The 12,013-nt window shown below is 42.3% G+C and overlaps 1 protein-coding gene across 5 annotated transcripts in view; it reads left to right on the top strand.

Annotated features, from left to right (window-relative positions):
• RASAL2 (RAS protein activator like 2) overlaps positions 1 to 10,210 on the top strand; it is a 381,568-nt gene extending 371,358 nt beyond the window's left edge. For 2 of the 5 annotated variants that reach the window (XM_060091208.1, XM_060091207.1), the window contains exons 15-19: positions 796 to 930; positions 3,015 to 3,217; positions 4,481 to 4,568; positions 7,491 to 7,521; positions 9,870 to 10,210. In XM_060091208.1, coding sequence (XP_059947191.1) covers positions 796 to 930; positions 3,015 to 3,217; positions 4,481 to 4,568; positions 7,491 to 7,521; positions 9,870 to 10,012 — 600 coding nt within the window. In that variant the 3' untranslated portion in view covers positions 10,013 to 10,210. Of the gene's footprint in view, positions 1 to 795; positions 931 to 3,014; positions 3,218 to 4,480; positions 4,569 to 5,298; positions 5,413 to 7,490; positions 7,522 to 9,869 lie in introns of those variants that run through there. The other 3 variants (XM_060091210.1, XM_060091209.1, XM_060091211.1) reach the window with 2 other exon arrangements.
• The last annotated feature ends 1,803 nt before the right edge of the window (positions 10,211 to 12,013 follow it).

Raw genomic sequence — 12,013 nt, 5'->3', positions numbered from 1 at the left:
AGCCCTATTCAATAGATTTGGAAAAAAGTATTTAAGAGATTAAGTGACAATGTAAGTAGCAGAATTGCTACTCAAAGCCAGAATTCTTATCACTCTGTATATCTATTGGAAAAGGGCAATGTATCTAGCTATCCTAACTGGATAGAAATATCCCTTAGACTATGTTGATGTCCATTGTTTTGATCCTGTATTCATCAAGAAACTTTCTGGTAAAATATGGACTTCTGAGTGATGTTAACCCATGAAGAAGTCAGTGTCTGTAAAAATGACCAATATCACTTTTTTTTCTCTTTCCCTAAATGGTTGATATGAAAATTAAGAATTTGGCATTCTGATATATAAATGGGTACTTGTGAGTTGTTTAGCAGTAATCAGTTCCTTGGTTCCTGATCATCCCTGGTTAAGCAGATGTTTCCTCACCTGAGCAATCAACCATCAACTTGTGCTTTCTTTCTCTCATTCTGTCATCATCGTAATTTCATTAGGTAATGACCTAATGAAACCATTGGACTAATTAACAATTTTAAGGCCTTGGCTTTCCCTCTTTGGAGGGAAAAAAAGGCAGGTTCTTAGATGTGATTTCTATTCACAACATTTCAGAATATTTTATCCTTGTATAAATGGATATTCTCTTCCCTCACCACCAGCCCTTGCAGTAACAAAATATTATTTAGAACTGGGAACATTTAACAGAAAACAAGGATCACAATAACGTCTTCTAAGAATAGCTCTCTTTGTGAAACCTAACTGTGGATGAGCTCTTTTTGGAGATGCTAATAGGTATTTCTGACGCAGGTTCAGTCACCTGTGGACTCTGCCACAATGTCCCCAGTAGAGAGGACAGCAGCCTGGGTTCTGAACAATGGGCAATATGAAGAAGATGTAGAAGAAACCGAGCAAAATCAAGATGAAGCCAAGCATGCCGAGAAGGTAGAACCTAGTCTATCTTTATTGCCCACACAGTGATAGGCCACCCAAAGGGTCATCTAGCCAAGGAGATGATCTCCCCAGGGTCCCCAACTTCAGCTCCACCTCTTATGTTAACCCTTATATACGTATCTGTGTATGATAATTCAGTAGTGTCTGTGTTTGAAAATATGTGGAAATGTCCATCAAGCTGCGGTGGGAGGATTAGCTCTAATTTTTTTTTTTTTAGTATGAGTTGCCTTAACTTGGAGAAAACTCTGCTACTCATTTCTAGTCATTTTAGGTGAATATTTAGTGTTTCTGTATAACTAACCAAAGTCAAGATTACCCTTGGACTAGACTTCCTTTCTATATCTTTGTAATGATTTTGTCTTTTTTTGTTTTTCTTTGTTTGTTTATTTATTTATTTATTGGCTGCGTTGGGTCTTCGTTTCTGTGCAAGGGCTTTCTCTAGTTGCCACAAGCAGGGGCTACTCTTTGTTGTGATGTGCAGGCTTCTCATTACAGTGGCTTCTCTTGTTGCAGAGCACAGGCTCTAGGCGCATGAGCTTCAGTAGTTGTGGCTTGCAGGCTTCACTAGTTGTGGCTCATGGGCTCTAGAGCGCAGGCTCAGTAGTTGTGGTGCACGGGCTTAGTTGCTCTGCAGCATGTGGGAATCTTCCTGGACCAGGGCTCGAACCCTTGTCCCCTGCATTGCCAGGCAGATTCTTAAACAGTGCGCCACCAGGGAAGTCCCTTTTTTTGTTTTTCTTTTCAACTTCTCTGGGTAAAGAACTTGTAACACTATAGCTGATTTTTTTAAAGACATTGACTAAAAAAAAAAAAAAGACATTATCTATTGCTTCAGTTTTGTTTCGTTTTGTTTTGTTAAGAAAAGCTGACATGAAGAATAAGGATTATCAAACAAGAACATTGACATCATGTATGGCATTACCTCATTAACAACCAGACAAGTAGCTTCTGCTTACTTATCAGCAGGATCCTAAACTATTCTTATTGATGCAGTCTACCTCTTCAAACTGTATAAGAACTGTCATCTTTGACCTTCTGGATTAATAAGCATAGTGTAGGACCATGACGTTGGATAAGCGGAAGCTAACTGTCTGATTGTCAATCAAATGGAATATTATGTAAAAATACATCGCATTTTACAAAGCAGCATACGGATTTATCATTAATTACTAATGAATTTAAATAGGCCATATACAAGAAAGCTTAATGCTTCTCAACTCACCCAGAAATTTGACATTCCAGTTACTCAAACCCCAACCCACAGCAGCTTCAGTACAAGGGCCACGTAACCAACTGAATTATATAAAGCTTTAGTGAATATAAATGTATATAAAGATTTAGTGAGAAAACAGACATATGTGTTCCAACAAGCAGTAGCAAACTGAGCAGATGAACGACATCATGAAAATGGACCAAGAGGCAGTATTAATTGGCCCCAGAGAACATGTAGGCCTTTTGCTTAGAGCTTGTGACCTGAATGTTTTATACTTTTATAGCTGGGGAGAAAGCAGCAATAACCTATTCTGCCATAAAATTCTATTTATTGATTTAGTAACTTAACATTATAGAAGTGCTGCTTGCTCTCTAAAGGGCTGGCTCTAGTAGGGTGAAAGAATGGCAGCCTGATGAGTGAAGGCATGTCAGAGATCCTACAGTACAGGTGATGATACAGAAATCTTTTCTCATGTAGACAACTGGCTTTTGGCTTATTTTAAGTTATTTGTCAGACTTCTAAGAGCTTGATCTTTTTTTTTCCTGCTCCCATTTGATACCGTCACAGATTGGATGTGGCTTGCAGGAACTGGTAGTTTAATGTGGAGAGTGATACATAAATATATAGATTTGGAATGCCAAGGTAAGATTAAGAATGTTATTTTAGGAGGCGGGCAGAGCTCCTAAGTGATGCCTGTTGATAATTTTAAAGAACGTCCGCAGCCCGTGGAATGGCAGTTCAGGCAGCATCCAGCTCCATTGCCTAGGGTTTCTTTCGTAAAAAATAAGTCACTAACGTCTAAAACCAGCATAACTCCAGTATTTCTCTCCTTCTCTGTGGTGCCTCTTCTCCTCTGCTCTAGTACGAACAGGAAATTACTAAACTGAAGGAGCGCCTGCGAGTGTCCAGCCGGCGGCTTGAGGAGTATGAGCGCCGGTTGCTGGTGCAGGAGCAGCAGATGCAGAAACTGCTGCTGGAGTATAAGGCCCGGCTGGAGGACAGCGAGGAGAGGCTGCGCAGGCAGCAGGAGGAGAAGGATAGCCAGATGAAGAGCATCATCAGCAGGTCAGAGGTCGCCTGGCGGTGGATGTGGGCTAGGTAGCTAGGGCTGCAAAGAGGTGGGACGATGACCCAGAGAATCCTAAAGCAATGGCAGCAAGAGCCATTTTCAACTCTGCATGTCCTCTGTGGTACTTGGTACAAAGGTGACGGCTGACTATATCTCTTACACTTTTCTAAATGTGAGACCTTAGTGCACTTCCTTTGAAGACAGAGGTAGTCTATTTTCCTTTAGTTGTAACAATTAGAAAAAATTAAAACTTAGTGACTCACTTGAGAGGTCTTAGAGGAAAACTGAATCTTAAAGATGTACGTATTCAATGTCAAAGGCTAACTTAGTTTTTTTACAGCAAGTCCAGAGAGGTGGAAGGGAGTTTCATGGGATGTCTTTAGGGCCAGAGAATCAAGGGAGAAGGCCAAGGACGTCCAAGGGAGACTAAGGGAGGGGGCAATTTTACCAAACACTACATAGCACTTACTATGGGCCAGGTACTTTTCTAAGCACTTTACAGATAAAATGTTTAATCTGTTAATAATAATTTGATTAATGCCAACCTCTGAAGTAGGCATTATTATTATTCTCATTTTACAAATAAAGAAACAGGCAACAAATTTATTAAGTCACTTGCCCAAGGTCACTTAGTGTTGCTGCTGGGATTTGAGGCCACGCAGTCAAGCCCCAGAGTCCATGCTCATGACCACTGTGCTTCAGTGTTGTTAAATGCTGTAGGCAGGTCAAGTAACTTAAAGTCAGAGAAGGTTTGCTGTTTTAGCAGCACAGAAGTATTTAGCAGTCTTACCGAGAGGCTTTTCATGGAGTTTAAACATCAGGGGGTTAAGATGTGAATGGTGGATGAGAAAGAAAGTAGACCTACTATGTGTAGAGTACGCTCTGAGGAAACTTAGCTGTTCAGGGGAAGAGAAATGTCAGCTGTTACAAGGTAACAAGGTTAAGAGAGGGTTTGGTTTTTGTGGATTGGTTTGCTATTTTAAGATGAAATAAGTTGTGCTGAGGAAAGGATCTGATAGAAAAGAGGGAGATAATAATTGTGGGAATGCTGTTCCAGAGGAGGTAAAAGTCCAGTCCCAGTAGAGAAATCAACTTTGGATGTCTTCTTCTAAGGTGGGTGAGAAGATAGAGCGTGGTTGCAGATCTTGTACTAGGAAGGAGTGGCAGTACTGAGCTGTCCTGAGTGTGGGTTTCTTGTCCTCTACGTTAGCCAGCTCTCTCCTTGAAGATGTTGATTTCTCCTTACTACCCCATTCTAGGCTAATGGCTGTGGAAGAAGAATTGAAGAAGGATCATGCTGAGATGCAAGCAGTTATCGATGCAAAGCAAAAAATAATTGATGCACAGGTAAGCAGGTTCTTAATCTAGCGGAAGGCACTTGTGTATAATTGTTACCTCCTGACTTCCCACCCCTTGCAAATGCCAAGGCACATGATGGACAATAGGTCACTGGAAAGTTCTCAGCATTACCTTGTGAAGAGTAAAAGAGTCTCTCTGTGACCTCTGTGACCTTTTCTTTCCTTTACTGGTGACGAGTCTGTTAACCTAGCAAAGTTTTAGCGTGCTTAGTGCAGTTGCTCGACAAATCTCCACCTAGTGCATGATGGGGTTCACTTCTTTCCTTCTGGAAAGGAGGGCATTCTCTAAGGGGGTACCTGTGAAAAGTACACTGCATGTGTCTGGCTTGTGACCTCCACTGACCATTGCTTGGCTATGATGTTCACAGTCTTGTCAGTCACGTCCACTGTGCCATCAGCCTCTGGCCCCCAACAGTAGTCTAGCTGCAGGGGAAAGACAGGGTTGTAAAAGGTACCCTTCCGTGTTATTCTTTTGGTTCCGGATTTGGCGTTGGTGCCTGGGATTCGCTTGGCTGCCTTTCTCTGTTGGCGCTGTGCTTGGAGAGCCTCTTTTGGTTGATGAAATCAGAACCTGGGCCTCTGCTCACTGCAGCTTCTACCTGTGATAATAATGGCATGACGGACGACTGCCAAGAGCACCCCCTCCCAGGTTCACGTCAGTGATCTGAGCAAAACCCAGGAGGCAGGACACGTTTCTAATTCCTTTTTCATTTTATCAGTGCAAAACACGGTTGTATTTCTTAAGAGTGAAACAAATAACAAAAGGCAGTGCAGCTTGGATGTGGCTGGTCTGGCCACTGAATGCATCACCTCCCTGAAGACCACGCAGCCAGGTTTGCATTTCTCACCCTTAAGTACCATATCATTTCCCTCAGCTCTGAAATAGAAATGGGAGCAAGGACTTTATGTCCAACTTTCTTCTCTCCCTATCAGCCAGTAGTCAGTCTATGATAGAGCCCCCAGTATTCTTAAACACGCATTTTACCCCCAGTCTAGTTTCCTGACAGGGCTACTATGGGATGGGGTTTATTTTTCAAAGGAATTGGGAGTAAGGCTGAAAGCACAGCCACGGGAAGAGTCATGGGCCTCCCTACTGCCTCACGTGCACGAGACCCGGCAGTCGAGGGTGAGTTGTGATGCTCTCTCGTCAGCACGGTTCCCAGAATAGTTTGGACCCTTGAACTCTGCAGCTTCTGGATATTTAGACCTCCTAAGAATCAGAAGAAAGTTCTTACTTGGTCCATTTTTTAAACTTTTCTAGGTGTCCCCAAGGTAGGTGAGGGAAGGGTAACAGAGACAAGGCCTTCTTGACAGACACACTGTAAAAATTCATCTGAGAGGCTTAAGAGAAACAGTCTGGATAAAGAAGGCAATTTAGTCGGGAAAACAAGTGTTGATAAGTGTTCACTTTGGGATCTTCAATGTGACAGTGTAAAGCAGGGAGAGTTCTATTAATAACTACACCCGAATAGATTTTAGTTCTAATGAGATCATACAGACAGATTTAATAACTTCAGCTTGTCTAAAACCGTGTCAGGCTTAAGCAGAGGGAGCTTGGGGGTGTCGTAGTCCTGGCTCTGTGCATACAGTATTTCCACTTTCTCGGTTGCCTGTCAAGACAACCTCATCATTAGCTTCTGAAGATTTCTACCCCACCCCTGCCCCCATTTTGGCACCTAGGGTAAGATGACTGGGTATGAAGCAGGAGTCATAGGCATAGAAGGTGAAAGCAAGGGAGGGAATCAGGTTCATCAGGGCTCAAAAACTCTGGAAAGTAAGGACCTTCTCTCAGTTAACACGAGGATGTCACCATTCAGGAATGGGAGAACTCTTATCCTCAAAGCATCAGTCAATGTCAGACTTGTGGTCTGGCTGAACTAGATAACAGTTTGGGTCCCTCTTTCAGGCAGTGGTTTTCAAATGGTTTGATTCTGTGGACTGTTTTGGCGGAACCAGAGGTGCCTCCCATAGATGGCTTTCCAGCTGTTCCTGCTGACCATTCAAGAACAAGGGCTTCTCTCAACGAAATGTCTTACTGTATAATAAGTTTTCTACCGGAGGCTCACTATGGATCCCTAAAGAACACGTGGAGAACCCATTAGACCACATTTTGAAAACCACTGCACCATGCACAGCACAGATGATAAACACTACAACTGGTTTTTTAAAAAATTATAATCTCCTTAAAAGGAAGGTTTCCCAATTCCAGCTGTTGTCTCACTGATACATTAAAATCTTATTCTAGCAAAAGACTATGAAAATCCTTTAGTGTCTTTTGTAACAAATGACTTTCCCTTTGAAAGGATAAATCTTACATCTTACGTGTTTGGTGGAGCAGGGCAGCCCTCCTGGCATTATTTAATAGAACGAGGACGTGTTTGAGGGTGAAAGCTTCCCAGCCAGGGAACCCCTACTTTTATGTCCCTGGCATCTGCCTTGGTGCCACTGGCAGTTAAAAAATATTTCTGAAATGAATTGCTTTCCTTATACTAGCAATGGGCCAACATTTCCCCAAACAGGACAGGTCAGGTACCCAGTGAACTGGTTTCCATCTTCTCTCTCAGCAGCCCTGTGCCCCTACAGACAAGGCTGGTCCCTGAACTCAGCCTCTCCATCTCCTCGAGTCAGTTTAGGCTCCAAAGGCCCCACCGGGGTCAGCCACTTTCTATTGGAACTGCAAGAGGATGAGTACTCCCCTGGTGACCCTGTCCTGGGCCTTGTAGCACCACCATGGAGATCCTGGTGATGGTACTAAGGGACCATTTCTTAAACATCAGACCAGGGACTGTGCCACCTTTCACCCCGCCCCCGGATCTCTCCATGTGACTCAGATGGAGAACTTCCTCCTAGGAGAAGCAAGCAGCTGCCTAGTTACTGTTGCAAGTGATATCTCCGCTGTGTTAAATTACAGGTCATAAATGGAGATGAGATTATGCAAACAGGCAAGTAACCCGTCCATTCTCTAGCTGAGCAGTTCCCAGCCCTGGCCCGGTGCACTGGCCTCCTACACATTCCAGCTCCTGCACTCCCCACACTTGAAATCCTTCCTGTCAGGCAGGAACTAGATGGCTTTGCCATTCAATCGAAGCAGAATGGAGAAGTCAAGGCCATCTTTTGCCAACTGAACTTGACTTTCAAAAGTCCCTGTTTGATTTTTTTTTCTTTTATTTTTTGTTTTACTTTGAAAGGTTGGCAGTGGGGGTAGTTACAGAAGGGAGTTTCTCCACTTGGAAACTTTCAACTGTTTAGTAGAAGGGCTGCTTGACTTCAGCTGTTACTCTTGTAGGAAATAAATAAAGACAATCATTCTTAGCCTTTTTTGACCCTTTAAGAATCAAATAATTTTTCATGAATACCTAATTTCTTTGGATCAACCCTAGAGAATCCTGCACTCCTTAGAACTGAGGCATTATAATTTATCCCAAAACTGAAATATCTTTTCTTTTTTAATCATTTTTAGATATTACCAGGTTTTCTGCTTAGAGATCATTTCTAACCATAGGGGGAAACGTCATATCTGGCTCCCACCCCTTTTCTCCTGGTAACCACTGGCCAACCCTTACTTACTGACTTTTAAAAGATCTATACTTGTTATCCCAGTAAATTCCACTGGCTGTACTTTTTTAATTATTATTTTTTTAAAAGCCTTGTAGTTCTTTCTTTCTTTGAGTTTTGCTTATCCTTAAAACAAGTTACCTTCCCAAAGTAAAAAGCCTCTTAGGCTAGATTAGGGGTTAGTTAATAATGCTGACTTTTTTGTATCTTACCACCTGAGTTCTCCATCAGGGGAAGGAAAAAAACAATGTTAATAATAACAAGTATGAGCTAGTTTTTGTCATACTTTTGAAACTGTGACCACCAGCCCTGCTGCCATACAGATCCCCGCCCCACCCCCAAAGCAGGAGATTAAAGGGAAGCCTTACTTGAGGCTGTTGTTGCATATGCTTTTACCTAAATTTCCCCCCAGGGCAGTCAGTGGTCTTCACTCCGCATCCTGGGCAGCACGTTTCTGACAGAGCAGTGCTGCTCACGGCCCTGTGGAGCTATGCTGTAACAGCAAGGAATCGCATCTAACCTTCAGCCCTTGTATGCCCTCTCTGAACCTGGCCATGACTATCCTTACCATGCTTTTCCCTGAGTAAATTAAAACACTCCCTGGGTAGGAAAGCTCTTTTTGGCTTTGGGGATTGTTCCTCACATGCTTTTTTTTTTTTCTTTTTTTTTTTTGATATCATAGATGTAGGTAAAGACTGTCCTTCTCAGCATTAACTTGTTTTCTAAAAAATGGCAACTTCATGTAGGAAAGGTTCTAGGATGATTTACCTAGCTGGTGAAGCTAAGATTAGGATTTCTCTCCTAATCTTTGTGAGACTGATAATATTTTGATGGGATGATTTTTAGTTTTGTTTAATTTAGATGAGACTACTTTTCTCTAGATTGCCATTTTTTCCCTCTTTTTTCTCTTGGTTTTTTTTGTGTGTGTGTATTCAACCGTCTTTGGTTCCAAAATATTGGTTCTAAGCCTTTTTTTTTTTTTTTCCCCCAAGATTCAAAAGTAAAATGAAAGCAGTCTCCTTATTGGGTAGCTTTCCTGGAGTACCTCTGAGCTGGAATGAGTCTAGGAGCTTGTGTTCTTTGTTTGTTTTCATGTGTTATGTTTCTGGCATCCCCCTTTGGCCACATCTCCCTTCCCATATTCAAATAACTCCTTGGTCTGAGCTTTTGGCTGCTTCTCCCCCTCTTGCTGTTGCATCCTCACTTTGTTGGTGACTATAAACTGCCACCATGTATTGTTTCAGTTTTGAGCACCATGTGAATTCTTTCCAAATGTGACTGATGTGCCCCCTTCGGGGTCTAAGAACCCATAGATCACATGCACTTCTCCTCTGTGAAATGAAACCTCTGGTGCTTCTTTCTTTGCCACCTAATTCCCATGTTTTAGTTTTGACCCAAAGTACTTAATACAGCAAGGCAGCTTGACACCTCTGTTTCATAGTCTGACGTAACACATGGTGTCATTTTTACATGATGTCCTAGGGTCCCAAGGGATGATTAATAACAAATCCTGCTATGCTGAAAGGAAAAAAGAGAGAAAATAAACACAGACCCGTTGGGCTCAGTGGAAGCTGGCCTGACTAGGGTGCAGAAAGAGGCAGAGACGTTCCATTTGTCTGGGAAGCATCATGTGTACTGCTGTTTGATAGAGAGCATTAGAACGGTCATTCAGTAGAATATTACGGTGTAGTTGCCTGCATGGAGCCAGAATAAAGCCATGATTGGTGTGTTGTAGGAAAAACGGATCGTGTCACTGGATTCGGCCAACACCAGACTGATGAGCGCGCTGACCCAAGTGAAGGAGCGGTACAGCATGCAGGTCCGCAATGGCATCTCCCCCACCAACCCCACCAAGCTTTCCATCACGGAGAATGGTGAATTCAAAAACAGCAGCTGCTGATCAGCTTTGTGAATAGACAGACTGTGGGAGGAGACAGAAGGAAATGCCCCCACTCTCCTATCCCCAGCCCCCTCCCCAGCCCCCTCCCCAGCCCCACCAGGTTTACAGAATGTTGCTACTTCAGAACAGCCAGCAAATCTCCAATGAATAAAGGAACCTTGTCTTTCAGGGCATAAGGCTAAGACTTCCAAGGTCGATGCTCCCCGCCCCCACCCCCACCCCCACCCCCACCCCGGCTCTGTGTACATAGGGAACTTAGTTCTGGGCCATGTACAGAAAATACAACTGTAATATACCCAAAGGAAGTTAATAATGTAGATGACCTTTTTAATTATTGCTATTTTTATTATTGTTGTCCTCCTGTTGAAAGCACTGCAGTTGTTAGAGGAGGCAAAGTAGGAGCTACATGTGAATGAGAGATGAGCCTGAAGGCTCAGCTGGTAGAGACCACGTGTCTGTCTGATAGAGCACACAGACCGCAGTAGGACATTGTCAGAATGAGTTTTTCAGGGATTCCTCTACCAGTTTAAAAACCCCACTCCGGTTCCCTTGTCCTTTAGGAAAACATGCAAATACCGAGATCCAAACAAAACAGTTTATCCCATTGATCAACCAAGACTGGTTCTGGATGGACAGCTATCTGATTTGGGGATACACTGTTCCAGAGGACACAGATAAGAGCTGTTGTATCAAAACTGGACTTCAGGAGTGATTTCTATTGAACTCCTGTTGATGTTTATTTCCTTCTGTCTGTAGCAGACGGGAATTTTCCATATTAGATAGGGGGCTTTTTTTTTTACCCCAGTTGTAATAAAGGGTGTTCTTTTTTCCTCTTTAGAGTTTACAAAACTATAAATATTTGTGTCTCTATAAACCATCTGCATCTTCACACCCACTTGCCCTTTCCTCCCCCATGGTAGGAGCAGTCATCACCAACAGGGTTTACTCTCCCCTGGAGAGGTTATTCAAATATGCTGTCCATAAGCCATCTGAAATAAACACCCTTTCTTCCATACAGAAAAGGGCTAACCATACCATACCATGGCAGGAATCTCTGAATATTTCCTATCAAAAATTTTTTTCTATTTATAAGTTATAATTTTGGTTTGGGATAAAGATTTTACCCGGTGTACTAGCAGATCTCTGGGCAGGGTAATTTTATCTCAATCTTTAACTTTTAAATTGCTTCTTCCTCTAATCCCCTCAGTAAAATTTGGAAAAGAAATCCAAATCTGAAGCATTGCTCTCTTAAAAGTCATGATTACTCTTAATGAAAAATAAAATACTAAAAGTGGGAGGACAGCACATTCCAGCTGTTATTCCCATGCTCTTTGTAGATTTGGCAATATAACCCAGTTTCACTAGCTGTCATCGTTGGCTTTATTGTAGGACAGATTTATTGTGGGACAGAAACAGTCATGGAAGCTAAGTTACTTCCTTTTTTCCAGAGGTGTGAAATGTCATCTTGAATGCAACCTTGATTATCAGAAATATGGAATGTTACAAGTTAAACAGACATTATATTTACAAGTATATATACACATATACTCACACATATGTACATATAACTGCACAAATAGGAAAAGTTCCTGCCTTCTATGCTGTTGGATATAATGTTTAAAGGGGTTAGAATCTCTTTAAGCAAAATCTAAGCAATTGTTTATATTGAGAAAGGAACAACATTTCTCAAGTAAGTTAATGCTGTTTATTTGAAATTATAAACTTCAAGGAATTTTTTTTTAAGAAGGAAAAGGAGAAAGGAGGGGGGAAAAAAAACACCTGAGGAAGCCATAGACCTGGAGTGAGTGTTTCCACATAACAGAATACTTATAAGGAGACGAGAGAACATTTATTGTGTCCCCTTTTGGGTGAAGCCCCGACAAAGACACCAAGCCTCCATTTCCACCGCACCCCCAGGCTTGCATTCTGACCTCTTAAGCACTGCCCTCAGGTGGGTCTTTGTGTTGGGCCTTGCATCT

The sequence above is a fragment of the Mesoplodon densirostris genome, chromosome 2, assembly GCF_025265405.1.
Source record: "Mesoplodon densirostris isolate mMesDen1 chromosome 2, mMesDen1 primary haplotype, whole genome shotgun sequence".
Classification (NCBI taxonomy): domain Eukaryota; kingdom Metazoa; phylum Chordata; class Mammalia; order Artiodactyla; family Ziphiidae; genus Mesoplodon; species Mesoplodon densirostris.
The sequence above is the reverse complement of the archived record's forward strand: the minus strand, read 5'-3'. Positions and strand labels throughout refer to the sequence as shown.